Genomic DNA, 17,898 nt, shown 5'->3' with positions numbered 1-17,898 from the left:
GCCTTGTCAAGATCACATGAGAGCACATGGAATGGGCTTTGCAATCCTTAAGAGGTATGGACAGGCACCTTGATGCACACAATGAGACTGTCATGTGTCCATATCCCCAGGAAAGGGCTGTAACTAACTTGATGATGAAGACACAAGTGGAGGGCACTTCATGTAGCTCATGTTCCCGTAGATTTCCAAGGTTTGCTTAGTCCATTCTTGTCCAGACTGATGATTTACCAGGTGAATCTTCACTCCCTACTTACTCTGATCATCTCCTGCAGGCCCTGGCCAGCAGCCTGGCACACCTCAGCTCCGAGAGGCTTTGCCTTTTTGTCTCCTGACCCTCTGGCTCAGGACCCTTCTTTCCTGAGTGGGTGCTGCTTCTCCCAAGCCTCCGCTCCAGGAAAGTTCCTGTCCGATTCATTCCCTTTTCTCCAAAGCCCCACAAGTCTCCCCCTCCCCTGGGGTGACATTAACCACAGTCACTTCAGGTTTGGAACTGTTCTCTAGTGATGCCATGGCATTCTGTTCCACTTTGGCCTCACTCCCCAAGCCTAGAAATTGGGAGTGTGCCTCCCTGGTCCTCACGCCTTTCTGTGTTTTGCCTTGGACTGCATGAGATGTGGGAGGGAAGAGACTTTTTTTTGCCTTGGTATTCGTATCCCTGTCGCTTTTCATGGTGCATGGGACAGAGCGAGTCCTTAATCAATCCTCTTTTTTTTTTTGGGGGGGGGGAGTTGCATTCCCAAGAGAGATTGTGTGTGGCTTTGGCTGAATAGAGGGAGCCTAAGCCATCTCTTCAGCACCCTGAAGCATTGTCATCTTCTGTGAGGTCTGAGCTCCAGCCCAGGTCTAGGCTTCATGGGACACAGCTCTAGCACTTCCTTCTTGACGTCAGAGGATGTGGGTTCGAATCAGCTCTGACGAGTTCTGTCTGCCGCACTTTGGCCAAAGCATTTCACCCCTCCAAGACTCAGTTTCCTCTTCAGAAAAATTGAAGCATTGAGCCAGGAGATCTTGAAAATCCCTTCCAGTTAGAGGACTGGGATTTGACCTTCAAATTCAGTATTTCTGTTATTCATTGATAATTTGGTGTCATAATAAGAACTACCTATATAAATCAATATAATTGATTTAATTCAGATAAATATTTAGATTGTCCTTTTGACAGACTGGTGTGCTACAAGTGATGATAATAATAATACATTTATATATTGCTTATAGGCTTATGAAATTCTTCACAAATATTATCACATTCTTATTCTCACAACAACTTCAGGATGTAGTCCCTATTATTTCCCCCCTTTTACAAGTAAGGAAATTGAGGCCAACTACAATTACAGGACTTGCCTTGGGTCACACAGCTAGTTGAAGACTGAAGCAAGATCTGAGTGCAGATCTTCCTGATGGCAGGTCCAGCGCTTTATCTACCCCATCACCAAGTTCAAGTCCCCAGTCTCTCACATACTGATTGTGTTCACATCGTCAAGTAACTTGTTTTCTGTATAGAAATCCCAGGTCTAGATTATCCTTTTCTATCCCTGAAAATAAGATGCTGAAAAGTTTTCAAGGAGATACATACAAACATGGACAACATGTTTATATGCATGTGCAAATATATATATACATATATATGTATATATTTGTGTGCACTCTCTGTGTCTGTCTCTCTGTATCTGTTTCTCTCTCCATATATACATATACATACACATAAATATACATATATACATATGCTTCAAAATACCTCAGAATATGTGATATGTACAAGAGGTTTTCATCAGTCATTATTTGCCAATAAGGAGTTGAAGAAGTGAATTTATCAGGGTCACCGATTGACTCAGTGTTAGAAGCAAGAATTAAATTCCAGACTCCAAATCCAACACTCTTTACCATGTCTTGAGATCTTGGACTAGAGGCCTGTGGAAGTTTCGTCTCATTATTTTAAATGTTTTTTTAAAGAAATAAATGTGAACAGGAGAAGGGATTAAGAAATTATACTTGCTTTATGCACCAAAGTCCTTAGAAGCAGCTCATTTTCTGGATGTGCATGTCCATGAGTCAGACCAAGACCAAAACTAATAGCCTATGTGGAGAGAGATGTAAAACTAAATAATAGGGCAGCTGTGATTGAGGGTGAATGAGAATGTTTCCGAAAGAGGATGTGGCTGATGATTTATGTGAGCTTTCAGAAAAGGAATGCCAATTTCATAATCTTATGGGGAATTAATCCTAAGAACAGAGATAAAATTTGAAGAATTCTGGAAGTGATCTTGAGGTTATGAGCACTGATCTCTTCCCTTCTGAAAGGACTTCACGTCCCCTCAGGCATTCAGAGGTGGCCATGGTCAACTTCCTTATTAACCTTCAGGAACTTGGAGAAGACATTTGTAAACATTATTGAAATATGTCTTTTTTTAACCCAAGACACATAATTCTGTCCTTCTAAAGATTAATTGGAGCGTTAGAAGGTAAGTGTCATAATCTGGAGCAAAACTAAGATCATTTACTCTTGGGACCATTAGTCACATAGAACTGAAGGATATTGCTATCCATATTTTATATATGATAAAACTGAGTCCTAAAGATGGAGGGGGAGGGGAGAGGGAAGGAGAGAAGAATGAAAAGGAGGAAAAAAAGAAGGAAGGAAGGAAGGAAGGAAGGAAGGAAGGAAGGAAGGAAGGAAGGAAGGAAGGAAGGAAGGAAGGAAGGAAGGGAAGGAGGGAGGGAGGGAGGGAGGGAGGAAGGAAGGAGACTGCATTATGGTACAAAATGAATGGAATCAAATGAAATTAGCTCAGATTCAGGAGTCTAAATTTATGTGGTCATAGAGAAAAATGACCCTTAAAATAATGTTAATATTTATTTTCTCCTATATTTATATCTCTATAATTATTTACTTAGCAAAAATCCTGGAAGTCTTCAGTTTATAAACAGATTGTATTGCAAAAGTTCATTTTAAACCAATTTTGCTTCATCCTCTGTGAAATGGAGTAATATGGCACCAAACTCATATGATCATCTTGAGAAACAATTGCCCTTTATACATTTATCCATGCAATAGTCTTTGAAAACCTTGACAATTTAGAAATAGAAGTAGTTGTTGTGGTGGTTTCAGTTTTGACAGGGGTCGGTGTCATCATTATTATTGTCATCGTGTTTTCTGTAGTTGTTGCAGCTTGCTGGTACTTATAGTTGCTTGTTATGTTCCTTGTTTTCCTGGGTATTGTCATGGTGTTGCTTGCTTCAGTTTTACAATTTTGGTTGTGGTGGTGGTTTTCATCATTGTGTTATGGTGGTTATGGTGGTTATGGTTATATGTTGCCTTCAATGTTGTAACCTGGAGACCAACTGCAACACAACTTGGTACCTATTGGGCATCTTCTCTGAGTAGCCCTAATGGCTGATGTAATAGCCAAACAACACCTCCATGAAAATTAGACTATTTTTTTTACTTCAATTCCAATGTATTGAGTAATAACTCCTTCAAATTAGATGGTTCAAGAGATGTGGATACAAGCTGGGATCAGGATGGCCAGTGAGGGAGCAGAGATTCAATGTGTTCCGAGGGATCTGTGATGTGTGGCTGGTGGGAAATGATAGGCCCCTCAGAGAAGACAGCAGTACTGACTTCAGAGTTTCTCCAGGGTCTTGATGACCATCCTTCTCTTGCTATTGTTTCAGGAAATCTCTTTTTGCTAGCCGTTGACATATGAGTGTGTCACTATACTCCAATATAGAACCTAAACTACCAGGAGACTACCCTAAGTCAGTCCCAGAACAGAATAGCCCCCAAAGGCTCCTCATTCTATAAGGCAGTTGAAGCTGGCGTTGAAGGGATATCTTTGAATCTAAGCAGCAAGTGTTGCTCTGTTCCAATGGGAGGAAGCATAGAAAATTCCAATTAGGAATTGTAGTTTTTAGAGGGTCAGTTAGGTGGTGGTAGGATAAAAAGCTCAGCCTGGAGTGAAGAAGAATCATCTTAATGAGTTAAAATTCAGCCTCCCACATTTACTAGCTAGCTATGTGACCTTGGACAAGTAATTTAACCATGTTTGCCTCAGTTTCCTCATCTGTAAAATGTGCTATGGAGGGATATGGAAAACCATTCAAGCATCTCTGCCAAGAAAACCCCAATTATAGTCATGAAGAGTCAGAAATGGCTGAAAATATGACTGAAAAATAAACAATGTGGAGATTGTAGTGCTCTGTCTAATCCTCCTTCCTTATTTAAAGGATGACTTTGTTTAGGCCCAAAGAAGAGGTGATATTGTCTGTCTTCGCAGTAGCTCTGAGAGCAGAATGGTAGGTGTTTCCATATTGCTGCTCCCCACTCCGGGGGTTGGTGAGGATGGTCTTCACATCACTATCCTTTATCTAATTGTCTGAGAAAAAGCTTTCTGCAACAGGTATTTGAGTTCAGACTTAAAGAAAGTCAAGGCATCTACATTGGAAGTGATTCAGGAAAGATGGGAGAAGGGGTTTTGTGTGTTATGTGTGAAAAGGATCAAGAGTCTCTCAAGAGGAGTAAAAAGAAGTAAAGAGAGGGGAAAGATAGGATGGGAAAGATTATCAAGTTGGGGAGATCTTTAAATTCAGATAAAATTTGGCATTTGATTCTATAGGAATTGAAAGACCTTGGATTTTATTGATTTAAAGAATGCTAAGGATCAGGCCTATGATTTAGGAAAATCACATTGATAGCCATGTGGAGAAAGCGGTGAAGTTGGGAGAGACTCTAGTTAGTTTGTGTAAGTAGAAGGAAGGGAAGAAAGATAGGTAGATAGATTTAATACTGTGAAAGTAAAGAGAATAATATTCAATAAAAGACTGAATTTGAAGGGTGAGGGAAAACACAGAGTTAAAAGGAAGTCAAGGTTGTGATCCTAGGTGACTGTGAAGATGGTAATGATGCACAGTAATAGGAGATTTTAGAAGATATGGGTTGAAATGGTGATGAGACATCAAATTGGAAATTTTCAATAGGCTGTTGGTAACATGGTAATAGTTCAAGAAAGACATTGGGACTAGATTTAGAGATCTGGGAATCATTTGCATGGAGATACTTAAACCAATGGGGACAGATGAGATCACCAATGAAAGTATACAAAGAGATGACAAAATCATTGAAGAATCTTAGAAGGACCCCCCCCCTTTATGGTATGATATGGCTAAGGGCCTAGCAAAGAGACTGAGAAGCTGTCAGACATGTAGGTTGAGAACCAAAAGCAATGTAACCAATGGGCCTAACCCATATGGTGTAGTAGAAGCACAAACTTGGAGTGGGCTCCTGCTCCAATCACTTTTAATACATATCAAAAATGACTCTAAAGCAACTTAAGAGCTACAGAACCCCATAAAGTGACAGAGAGAAACAAATCTCCACTGAAAGAAGTCTGGCAGGTAGAATGGAAGGGTCTATCTCAGCAAGCTGGGAGCTGACAGCAGTCCTGCATGAGCCACACTGTAATGGGAATGCAGATTAGGAAGATCTTCCCTGCCCCTAGGCTAAAGTGCACCTGAAGCCTGGGATGGGAGGCTTGTTTTTCAGTAGATACTTTTTGATTGGCCAGTGGGTCAATAAGGTTGTTACCTTCTCTGAGCCAGGAGACAGGCTATATAAGCCCTGATGTGAGGCTTTGTTTTGGGGTCTCACTTTGAGAAGTGTTCTGTGATTTGATCTGGATTCTGGAAAGCCGTTGTCCAGAGTCCCCCCGGCTTTGAAAAACCCAGATGTTGAAACCCAGATGTTGATTGGGTATGGATGTAATGGCTGGACAGTTTGGAAAGCTGTCTACTTGATCTGTTTCTGTCTTGATAATTCTGCCTGTATACTTTGAAGTTCGGGGTGCTGACCTTTTTTCCCCTGAACGAGGTAAACGATATATGTCTGACTGATTAAAGTAAGTTTGTTAACCCATTTTGAGTTGCTTTCCTTTATCAAAGCAGATCCAAGAACCTGTATTGGCAGCAAACCCTGAGGACACTTGGGGTGCTTGCCGCTACACACACCTGGGGCAGCCTCTACCAGTGGCACCAGAGCAGCCTTCAGGAGAGTGAATCATCAATAGCTCTGGTGGTTTCCAGAGTCCTCAACCCATAAACACCAAAGAAAAAGTAAAAGGTCAGTGGGGAACTCTGTTGGAACAGGTGGGGACTGAAGAGCATGGTCTGGCCCCTGCCCCCAGGGCAAGAGGTGGTGCAGAACAGCCAGGTGGCTGCCTCAGGAGTTCCTGACCTGCAGATCATAGAGGGGACCAAGCGACCATTCAGAGGGTAATCCATCTTGCTTTAACCTGCTTGCATCTGGATCACGGTCTTGGGTAGTGGTCCTGGGTTGTGTGACCAGTTAGTCAGAGCTTGTGGGAGCTGTAGAGAGGTTGCCCTCCTAATAGCTTCAGCATCTGCAAAAACTCCAGTGATTTGGGACAAAGCTATCTCCATTCTAGAAGCAGAGTTCTACCATGGCAAAGAGATCAAAAGTCAAGAAATTTGCTGGCAAGATGAACAAGCAACAGAAGCACGAACATACCATAGAATCCTTTTAGGGGGACAAAAAGTATCGAGGCATAGACTGGGAGGAAGACAGTGAAGTCAGAATTCCTGCATCATAAGCCTCCAAGAAAAATATGAATTGGTTAAAGGCCATGGAGGAGCTCAACAATGATTTTGAAAATCAAGTAAGAGAAGTGGAGGAAAATTTGGGAGGAGAAATGAGAATGGTGCAAGACAATCATGAAAAGCAATTCAATAGCCTGCTAAAGGAGACCCAAAAATGCTGAAGAAAATAACACCTTAAAAATAGACTAAACCAAATGGCAAAAGAGGCCCAAAAAAGCCAATGAAGAGAAGAATGCTCGAAAAAGAAGAATTTGCCAGATGGAAAAGGAATGTCAAAAACTCACTGAAGAGTATAATTCCTTCAAAATTAGACTGGAGCAATTGGAAGCTAATGATCTTATGAGAACTCAAGATACTATAAAACAGATCCAAACAAATGAAAAAAATAGAAGGCAATGTGAAATAGCTCATTGGAAAGACCACTGACTTGGAAAAGAGATCCAAGAGAGATAATTTAAAAATTATTGGTCCACCTGAAAGCCATGATAAAAAAAAAATCCTAGACACCATCTTGCAAGAAATTATTAGGCAAAATTTCCCTGATATTATAGAACAAGAGAGAAAAATAGAAATAAAAGGAATTCATCAAAAGTCTCTTGAAAATGATCCCAAAAAAGAAAACTCATAGGGATATTATAGCAAAATTCCAGAGTTCCCAGGTCAAAGAGAAAATACTACAATCAGCCAGAAGGAAATGATTTTGAGCATTATGTAAACAAAATCAGGATAACAAAAGACCTAGCAGCTTCTGCATTAAGGGATTGAAGGGCTTGGAATATGATATTTAAGACACTAAAGAGGATACGACTAAAACCAAGAATCGCCTACCCACCAAAATGGACTCTAATGCTACAGGGAAAAATATGGTCATTCAATGAAATAAAAAAACTTTCAATCATTTTTGATGAAAAAAAAAGAGCTGAACAGAAAATTTTACTTTCAAATACAAGAAGCAAGAGGAGCATAAAAAGGTAAACAGGAAAAGAAACCATAAGGAGCTTATTAAAGTTGAATTATTTTCATTCCTACATAGCTAAATGATATTTGTAACTCATAAGACTTTTCTCAGAATGAGAATAACTCAAGAGAATATGTTTGTGTGTATACACATAATGCAGATAGATGTATGTATAGGAGTGTGTAGGTGTATATAAATATGTATGTGACTGTGGGCATATTATGTTCATGCATACATAGACAGAGGGCACAGTATGAGTTGAATATGAAGGGATATCTAAAAATAATATTAAGAAGTGAGAGAGGAATTTATTGGGAGAAGGAGAAAGGGAGGGATAGAGTAGGTTAAATTATCTCATATAAAAGAGGCGAGAGAAAATTCTAACAATGGAGGGGAAGAGCAGGAAGGAGAAAGGGAATGGGATAATATTCTCATTGAATTTGTCTTAAGGAGGGAATTACATATACTCTCAATTGGGTATCTTACCCTACAGGAAAATAGGGGCATAGGGGATAAGAGGAGGGATGATAAAAGGGAGGGCAGATGGGGAGACAGTAGTTAGAAGCAAACATTTTTGAAAAGGGATAGGGTCAAAGGAGAAAATAGAATAAGTAGGAAGTGGGATAGGATGAAGGGAAATATAGTTAGTCTTTCACAATATAACCACTATGGAAATGATTTCTGAAACTACACATGTATAATCTATATTGAATTGCTTATCTTCCCAGTGGGGGTAGGTGAGGAGGGAAGAAGGGAAAAAAATCTGGAACTCAAAGTTTTAAAAAGAATTGTTATTTTTTTTACATGAACCTGGGAAATAAGATATACAAATACTGGGGTATTGAAATCCATCTTGCCCTACTAGAAAATTAGTTGGGTGATGGAGAAGGGGATAAGAGAGAACATATTGGGGGAAGGGGTATTCAGTAGGCTTTCTATTTTGGGGAGGGGTAGGGTAAAGACAGGGAAAGAAAAATTGTAAATCAAAATCTGGAAATGAATGTTGAAAACTAAAAATAAATTAAAAACAAACAAAAAAGCAATGTAACCAATAAAATTGATAACTTGACCTGTTCATTCTCCGGTTGATAAATGGTTAAAAGATATGAACAGGCAGTTTTCAGAGGAAGAAATTAAAGCTATCTATAAGCATATCAAAAAAAATTCTCTAAATCACTATTGATTAGAGGAATGAAAATCAAAGCAACTCTGAGGTACCACATCACACCTATAAGACTGGTTAACATGATAAAAGAGGAAAATTATATATGTTGGAGAAGATGTGGGAAAATCAGAACTCTAATGCATTATTGGTGGAGTTGTGAACTGATTCAACGATTCTGGAGAGCAATTTGGAACTATGCCTAAAGGACTATACTATTGTGCATTACTTCTTATCCAGCAATATCCCTTCTGCGGCTGTATCCAAAAGAGATAAAAAGAAACTGGGGAAAGGACCCACATGTAGAAAAATATTTGTAGCAATTCTTCTTGTAGTGGCTAAGAACTGGAAACTGAGGTGATAGCCATCAATTGGGGAATGGACAAACCAGTTGTAGTGTATAGATATAATGGAATACCATCATCCCATAGCAAATGATGAGCAGTCAGACTTCAGAAAAAAACAGAAAGACTTACATGAACTGTTGCTGAGTGAAGTGAACATTACCCGAAGAATATTATACACATAAAGGGCATCATTGTAATGCAATATAATCTTAGAGTATTTGATGGGACTAAAGGCACTAAAGTCCTTTAAAGGCACTAAAAAATCCAACAGGAGGGAAGTAACCAAACCACTTCCAACTGTTATTGTCAGAGCACACTACTGTATAAGATTAACAGAATCTCAAAGTTGAAGAGACCCATTGCAGCCACATACTCCAAATCCTACCTGAAAACTAATTCTACCTATATCATCTGCATGAAGTGGTTCCTCAGTTCCTGCCTCAGGTAAGCCATGGTGAATGAATTCACTAGCCCTGAAAGAAGCTCATCCTACTTTCAGATGGATTATTAAAAATGAAACTGGCTAGCCCCCTAAGTCTCTTCTAATTAGGATCCTGGTATTCTTAAATATCAGATGTTTTTAACTTGCCATGGATCTTATCTCTATTTTGTATGGTTGCTGTGTTCTTCCATTTATTGGTACTAAGTGTGGTGACATGGAAAGAGCCCTGGATTTGGAGTCAGAGCTCTGGGTTTAAATCCTGCCTCTTTCACAACTTTTGGGGCATTAAGGAATACACTTTTTTTCTTGGTACATCAGTTTCTTCACCTGTAAAACTGGGAAGTTGAGCTAGATGACCCTTGAAAGCCTTTCTGGCTATACATTTATGCCCCATTATCCTCAAATAGAGGATTACATGTATATTGATAACATGGTTATGTGATTTCTCCTTTCTATTTAAAATGATATTTTCTAATGCAACTTCTTGATTCTCTAGAATGATCAATCCTAGGCAAACTGGTATCCCTCACTTTTCTCAGCTACAAGAGATCTCTGGACTTGTGGAGCTATTGCGGGTACTGTACTCTGACCCCTTTTGTGGTTCTCAGCTCACACTGTTGCATATCCTAGTTACCCCCACACATCCACTCTCCTGCTAGGATTTGAGGTCTTTGAATGCTGGGACTATGTTCCATTCATCTGAATCCACCACAACACCAAGCACAGTCTTTGCACATGGCAGGTTGTCAATAAATCCATTGTAGAATCAAATAATCTTCGTCAAACCAAGGCAACAAGCATTTATTAACTATCTACACTCTGACAGGCATTAAGTGCTAGGGACAAAAAGAAAAGGGGGAAAAGTTCCAGCTCCCAAGAAACCAGTTCAATGGTGGAAAATAACATGTAGTGTCTGTAGCATAAAGTAAGAAACATTGGAGCTAATGCAGTGTCATTAGGGTGTAATGGGAAGGTTTTCCAATAGAAGAGGGAATTTTAGCTTGCTTGAAGGAAGCCTACTCCAATTCGTTTTCCCCTCAGTAGATCAATCTCTGCCATATCCCCGATTAGGGGCTCTGTCTCTTTTCCTTTATTTTCTCTGACTTGTCTCTTCATGGGACAGTATTTGTTGGGCGAAGGGGAAAACAGACATATTCCATTGGGCAGGGGGGAGGGGCAGAGTTCTATGATTCATCCCTGCTTCCAGGCATGGTTTTCCTAAGTTTTGGAAATGAGTTCCGCAATGACTAATCTTCATTTTATCTTTGCCAATATTTCCTTGTCTTATCAGTCTCAGAAACAGGGTTGATGCTAAAGAAAGACTAGCTGATAAATCTAGAAACACTTAGCATGGAGACTGGGAAAATCAGGGTGGACAGGATAGTTCTCCAAGTACCTGAAGGATTCTTTAGTAGAACATGGAGTACACTGGGAACAATCGTGGAATTCCATAAGTTCAGGAATTATGTGACTTGATATTAGCCATACTGGTTCTTTCAAGTTCAAAGCGATACTAGTTACTGTGACTTTAAGAGTTTGGGTTTATAAAGTAGTTTTTGTGATAGTTGTCTTGCTCTTTTGTATTTTGTGCATTTCTGTGTGTGTGTATGCGTGCACGCACGTGTGCCCGTGCACGCATGTGTGTGATGCCAATTCACCCTAAACTTCTTTCGTTGGAAATATTGTTCAAGAATTGAACTTTCGGAAAGGACAACTTTGCTAAATATAGTGATTTGCATTGATGGGTAAAATCAGTCACGTGCACAAATCTGCCTACATTTGGCCTTAAAAATAATTCATCCAAGACCGTCAGCTCACAACTCATCACTGATCCCTGAGCTTCACCACAAGCCCATTGGGTATTCATGGATTCACACACTTCTTATAAGATTTCCAAGGCTACTTTAAGTAATCCATCCCTGAAGGGTCATGACTGTCTTTGCTCCCTTAAGTTCCTTTTTCCCCCAATGGATGTTACAAGGTTCTGACACTAGAGGGCTTCCTGCAACCTTTTTAAGATAAGGTTTAACCTTAAGCCAGGATTATCATGGGATCCTTCATGAAAATCTGCATTATGAAAATAATAATATTTCCATGGCTTTTAATACATATTAATGTAATGATCAAAAGGTAAACACTCGTATTAATCTGCACCTATGTTGGAGTTAGGTCTTTCTAAGTGATGAGCTGTCCCCTTTGCTTTTAAAAAAAGCAATTACAAACCTTTATGCTAATTGTTTTCTTAAAGCACATGCAACCATAGAAAGCCCCCTGAAAACAAAGAGTGGCTCTATGCTTAACTTGAGCCTTAAAGGTCTTGGCTATTATACTGGTTTGCAACATGTCATAATGTAAGGGGTCAAGAGATCTGGATTCAAATCCTCACTCTGTCAGCAAACTCTGAATGAGAAGGGGAAAGATATTTCAGCTCTTTGTGTTGGTGTCATTGTCCCCAAAATAGGGGGGTTGCTTCTAATATCCCATATACATGAAGTATATTAGTTTGCCATGCCTAGGTTCAGAGGAGCCAGCGTGGTCCAATGGCTAGCACACTGACTCTGGAGTTAGAGAACCCAGAGCCAGATTGCCCCTCTGCTTCTAACTTCCTGGCAAATTTTGCACTAGTTATGTGATGTAGCTCTTGGCATGCCTATTTCTTCACCAGTTTAAAAAAAAATGAGAGCTTTTAGCCAGATGGTCTTTCAGATCTTTTCTCATTTTAGATCAAAGTTTCTTAACCCGAGGATCATGCACTTAAGACAAATTATGTTTGTGCTTGTATAGCAGCATAATTCTTTTCTTTACAATCCTATGTATTTCGTTCTAGTCATTTAAAAGCATTGTTCTAAGAAGGTTCTAGCTATAGGCTTCCCCAGACTAACTGGCCATGGGGGATACAACCAACCTTATGAAATCACTCTCTGGATCCAGGATCCTATAATCTATGGTGCTCTTATCTCCAGGCTCACCTACATTTATGACTTGTGTCAGGGGTTGGAGGAGACACTCAACGGAGAATTGGCATCACAGAGGGAAGTAGATTTCAAAATGTCATCCCCTGTCCTCTTTGGCTATGACTATTTTTGCTCTCATTCCACATGAAAGTCCCCTGAAGTAACTGAATGTGTAGCCTAGAGAAGAGAAGATTTAGTAGTAAAGGAAAACTATTTTGAAGTCTATAAAGGGAGATCATGTAGAAGGGAGAAATTTGTGATTCTTGTCCTTAGAGGGGAAAGCCTAGAGAAATGGGGATGGGAGAGAGGTTCATTAAGGCACCTTTGATATAAGATAGTATACCTTTATAGATATATAGATTTATAGATGCTTCAGTGGAGAGAATGCTGGGCCTAAAGTCAGGAAGACTTGTCTTCATGAGTTCAAATCTGGCCCCTGACACTTATAGTTTTGTCACCATGGGCAAATGACTTAGTTGTGCCTTATTCCACCAGAAGAGGAAATGGTGAAACACTCTAGTATCTTTGCCAGGAAAACCACATGGATGGTGTGGTCCATGTGATCACAAAGAGTTGGACATGACTGAATGAATAGCAACCCTTATAGAAATGTCCCAAACTGCAAGGGCATTTCTCAAGAGTTAATAGATCTCCTCTTAATGGATGTCATTGAGAAAAGGTTGGTGAACCATTTTTTTCAGTCGGTTGGAGGGAGAACTTTGTTCAAGTATGAATCGGATCAGATGGCTATTGAGCTCCATTCTATCTCTGTGATTCAGAGATAGGACAGATATACAATTTGGTCATGCAATTGTACTTGGGGAAAGAATAATAGCCCTGGAATCTGAGAACACTTGCTCAAGTCTTGTCATAGATAATCACTTCCCTATCAATAAAATTATATGGGTCTCAGCTTCTACCACAAAGGCACAAATGGGTTGGACTACATGACCACTTGAAGGTTTATATTGATGCTTCTATGAATGAATATATTTGTGACCTTGGACAAATCTCTTAACTGCCCTGGGCTTAAGTTAACTCATCTACACAACAATGGGTGGGGATAAATGACACCCAATGTAACTTCAAGTCCTAGTTTGGAAGCAGGAATCACAAGGTCAAGGTTTTATTGAATCTGCTCTTGCTCTTTCCTGAAAGATTTATTTGGGGTTCATTCAAATGAGAAGGTCATTTTGCTTTTAAAATTGAGACTTCTACTTTGTGTGGCCAGGAGAGGGCACACTGTAGTCTACACTCTAAAGGGATTGTCATTGCTGATAGGTGTCTGTAGAATACCAATTATGTGCAAACCAATGGAATTCCCATGATCAACTTCAAGTCTAGAAGGAAAACACAACTTGTGTTTTGAAAGGGCCTTTTTCAATGGACAAAACACTGAAGAAAAGCAAGGAGACATTGTAGGCAACACTGTCACCCTCATCTTCATGGGTCAAGGGGCTAAAGCTAATGCAGTATAATATTTACGGTGTTTAAGATCTTCCCCACCCATTAATAGGCTTCAGATGGAGCCCATTAAGGGAAACTTGCTTAGGGGAGGCTATATATACTGAAGTTAGCATTTTGCTTCGGGGAATCACTCATTGGAAGAGTGTTCTTGTGATTTGACCAGATGAGAATCTGGGTAGCTGTTAAGGAAACCCCTGCTTTTGAAAAGCCCAGATGCTGGTGATTCTTTCTCTAGTAACTATGTATGTATTGCCTTGGTCAGACAGCTGGTTCTGTCTGTTGTTCTGTGCTAATTTTTGAGACAGTCAAAAGCCCTGTCTTTTGGTCTTTATTTCTCTGCTTATATTTTCTCTATTTCATTTGTTTGGATATTCTCTGAGTTTCAGGGTGCTGATTTTTCCCCTGAACTAATGAATATAATTATAAAAAAGATTGTTGACCCCTTGACCAGCCACCTTTCCTAGTAAAACAGATCTAAAAACCTGTGCTAGTAACCATTCGGGGTATGCCAGTGTGGTTGCCACTACACACAGCTAGACCATTCCTCTTAAACATTGCCCTTCTGTCTCCTCTATTGCTAAGATGTTGGACAGAATTTTCACTTAGCACTTCCTTGAACCAGACATTTACAGAATCCATAGAAAGCATTATCAACCATGGAGTACCATGAATGGCCTTTTGGTTACAAAAACTCATAGGTGAAGTAGGAACAGGAATCCAAACCTCCACATTAGATTTATAGACATCAGGAAAGGAATGCCATACCCTGAAATCAGAAACAAGTTTAGCTGACTACAAGTGTATGGGCAACAAATGTCACTGAATAAATTATGAAGCATGGACAAAGTACAAGGGGGTCCAAAACAACCAAGTTCCTGCTCTCCTGTAGTTTACATTCTGTCTTTCCCAACAGCATAATTCTAGCACATGGTGGTAGACCTCTACACTGAGTTCACTAGGCATAGGCTTATTTATTTGATCCCAGGTAAACTGTGCTTTGGAAACCATCACTCAAATGTTTTCAGACTCCTTAGAAATGCCATTGTTAGCTGAAAAGGACATCAGACTCCTCAGCCAGCTCAAAGTTTAAAATTATACATGAAAGAAGTGAGAGTCTAAGAAAAGACCACAGAACATAGTCATGGCTAAGGTGAGATGGGTACCAAGGTCTTCCTGAAGCCTTGGAGATTCCTCTTCCCACCACTTGATCAGTATGGGTTTTCACTAGTCCCAGAGTCCTGGGGCATCTCATAAAAACACTGCCAACAATGCAAATAATTAAGATTTATATAGTTCTTTACATACATCTCACTTGATTCCCACAATAGCTTTATGAAGGAGTTGTCAATATAATTCCAATTTTACCAATGAAGAAGCTGAACAAGACAGTTTTAGTTTATTTTAGGCAAGAGAACCTCCTTGGCCAGGGTCACAGAATGAGGAAGGATTGGAGGCAGACTTTGAACTCACCTCTGAGGCCAGAGGTTGAGGTAGGGTCAAATGTTACTACCTTTGACCTTCTCTTAAATCATGTTTCCCCTCTATTTCTACCATGAAGGCAGAAATCCACCCAACTCTGTAGATGGGCATGAGGTGGTAAGGACACTGGCCTTGCACCTTCATCAGAAGGACAGCCTCCAGGCCTCTGCATGACCCACCAGGCCTGCCTTATGGCTTTCTTCTTGCTCCTCTCCAAATATTATTCCCTGTCGATGTACACACACACACACACACACACACACACACACACACAGAGTTAAAAATATTATCATAACATGATTAGAAAAGAAAAGAAGAGATTCTGGAAGGTAAATGCATCCCCTAGTAAAATGTGAAAGTGAAGGAAAATAAACTACTCCTTGTTTCATATCACAAATCTCTAATCCTTTACCTCTTTCCTGATGGAAGGTAATACATTTCAATATGTTCTCCGAGAACCAGATTTGGCCCGGGGTTCTTAAAAGTCGTGCAGATGGATAGAAAATTCTATCAAGTTGGAAAAAGTTCAAATAGGGACGCAGGTCTGTGAAAGGTATCACCAAGTTCAATGGACAGAGCTCTTGGTCTGTAGTAAATGAGACCCTACTGGCATCTATTAGCTACGTGGCCTTAGGCAAGTCATTTCACTCTGTGTTTGTTTCCTCAACTATAAAATGGGATTAAAAAGAAAACATACTGTCCAATGGTTGATATGTGACTTAAATAAGATTATATTGTTAATAAACTTAGAGGAGTACCTAGTACATAGTTGTTGCTATATAAATGGTTATTACTATTAATACTATTGCTACTGAAAGGTTATTCATTTATTTATTTTTGTGGAGGGGTGGCAGACTTGCCTAGCTAGATAAAGGGAAGTTTTATCAGTGAAATGACTCCTACATAATGTAATCTCATTTGATTCTCACAATAACCCTGAAGAGTGGGTTCTTATAATTATTTCTATTTTTTATATACAAGGAAGCTGAAGCTGACAAAGACCATCCCGTTCCCAGTATCATGCAGTTATTAGGAATCACAAATGGGATTTGAATTCAAGACTTTCAATTCAAGCACTCTTTGTACTGTGCCACTTAGCAAGGCACATGCAAGAAATATGAAGAGTAGATCAATTACTTAGCAAGTTTCTTTTGGGCATGTAATATGTGCCAGGAAATGTGCTAAATGCTGGGGAAAGAAGTCAAGAAAAGCCAACAATCCTTACTCTCAATGAGCTGAAGAGGACAGGAGAAAAGTGAGCTCTTGGCGTAGGGCTTGGTTTTCTAGGTAAGCCATGAAATGAGATGCTTTGCTCAGAGAGTAATAGAAGGGGTGTCCAGGGAGGCTTAAGACAAATCGGGATTTATAACTGCTACATTGAAATTCCTTTTCCATCTGGCCAATTCGACTTTTTAAGGAATTCTTCTCCTCTTTGGCTTTTTGGGCTTCTTTTGCCATTTGAGTTAGTCTATTTTTTAAGGTGTTATTTTCTTCAGTCAGGCTGTTGCCTTGATTTTCATGATTTTCTTGCATCATTCTCATTTCTCTTCCCAATTTTTCCTCCACTTCTCTTACCTGATTTTCAGAATCCTTCTTGAGCTCCTCCATGATGGCCTCAAGCCAATTCATATCTTTCTTGGAAGCTTTTTCTGCAGGACTTTTGACTTCATTGTCTTCTTCTGGTTCCATGTTTTGATCCTTTTTGTCCCCCAAAAAAGGATTCTATGGTCTATTTCTGCCGCCTCTGCTTGCTCATCTTGCCAGCCACTTACTTGACTTTTAAGCTCTTTCTAGGGTAGAGCTGTCCTTCCAGAGTGGAGAGAGCTGTGTCCCAAATTGCTAAGGTTTTCACAATTGCTAGAGCTGTGAGGAGGGCATCGTCTCTACAGCCACCACAAGCTCTGGCACACTGGCCACGCACCCCATGACCACCATCCAAGACAGTAACCCCATTCCAAGCAGGTCAAAGTGAGAGCAATTACCCTCTGAATGGTCACTTGGTCCCCCTGTGATCGGCAGGCCAGGAACTCTGGAGGCAGGCACATAGCAACAGCAATAGCTGCATCCGATGGACCTCCAGCACCTTTCACCCTGTGGGCTCCGGTCCAGACCATGCTCTTCCTTCACTCAGTTCCAAAAGAGTTCCCCACTTTCTCTTTGGTGTTTATGGGTTGAGTAATCCAGAAACCTCCACAGCTGCTGGTGATCTACTCTCCTGAAGTCTGCTCTGGCTGGTCTGTGATGCTGGTCGGGGCCACCCTGAGTCTGAGCCAGGCAGCTCATGCAGGACTGCGCTGGGCTCCCAGCCCAGTGGGACAGACCCTTCCTGCCAGGCTGCCTTCAGCGGGAGATTTATTTCTCTTGGTCAGTCTGTGGACTCTGCAGCTCTGAAATGTGTTGAGAGTCATACTTTACAGGTATTGGAGGGAGTTGGAGCAGGAGCTCAGCCTAGTTCCTGCTTTTAATCCGCCATCTTGGCT

General features: G+C 40.3%; 1 protein-coding gene across 1 annotated transcript in view; it reads right to left on the bottom strand.

Annotated features, from left to right (window-relative positions):
* GMNC (geminin coiled-coil domain containing) overlaps nt 1-17,532 on the bottom strand; it is a 45,713-nt gene extending 28,181 nt beyond the window's left edge. Inside the window, exons 1-2 of the mRNA XM_069083216.1 lie at nt 17,401-17,532; nt 16,994-17,116 (exon numbers count right to left, since the gene is read on the bottom strand). Coding sequence (XP_068939317.1) covers nt 16,994-17,116; nt 17,401-17,532 — 255 coding nt within the window. The remainder of the gene's footprint in view (nt 1-16,993; nt 17,117-17,400) is intronic.
* Nucleotides 17,533-17,898: the final 366 nt, after the last annotated feature.

This window comes from Petaurus breviceps, unplaced genomic scaffold (assembly GCF_028583685.1).
Source record: "Petaurus breviceps papuanus isolate PSGF00001 unplaced genomic scaffold, PetGlider_PUasm1.0 173, whole genome shotgun sequence".
Taxonomy (NCBI): Eukaryota; Metazoa; Chordata; class Mammalia; order Diprotodontia; family Petauridae; genus Petaurus; species Petaurus breviceps.
The sequence above is the reverse complement of the archived record's forward strand: the minus strand, read 5'-3'. Positions and strand labels throughout refer to the sequence as shown.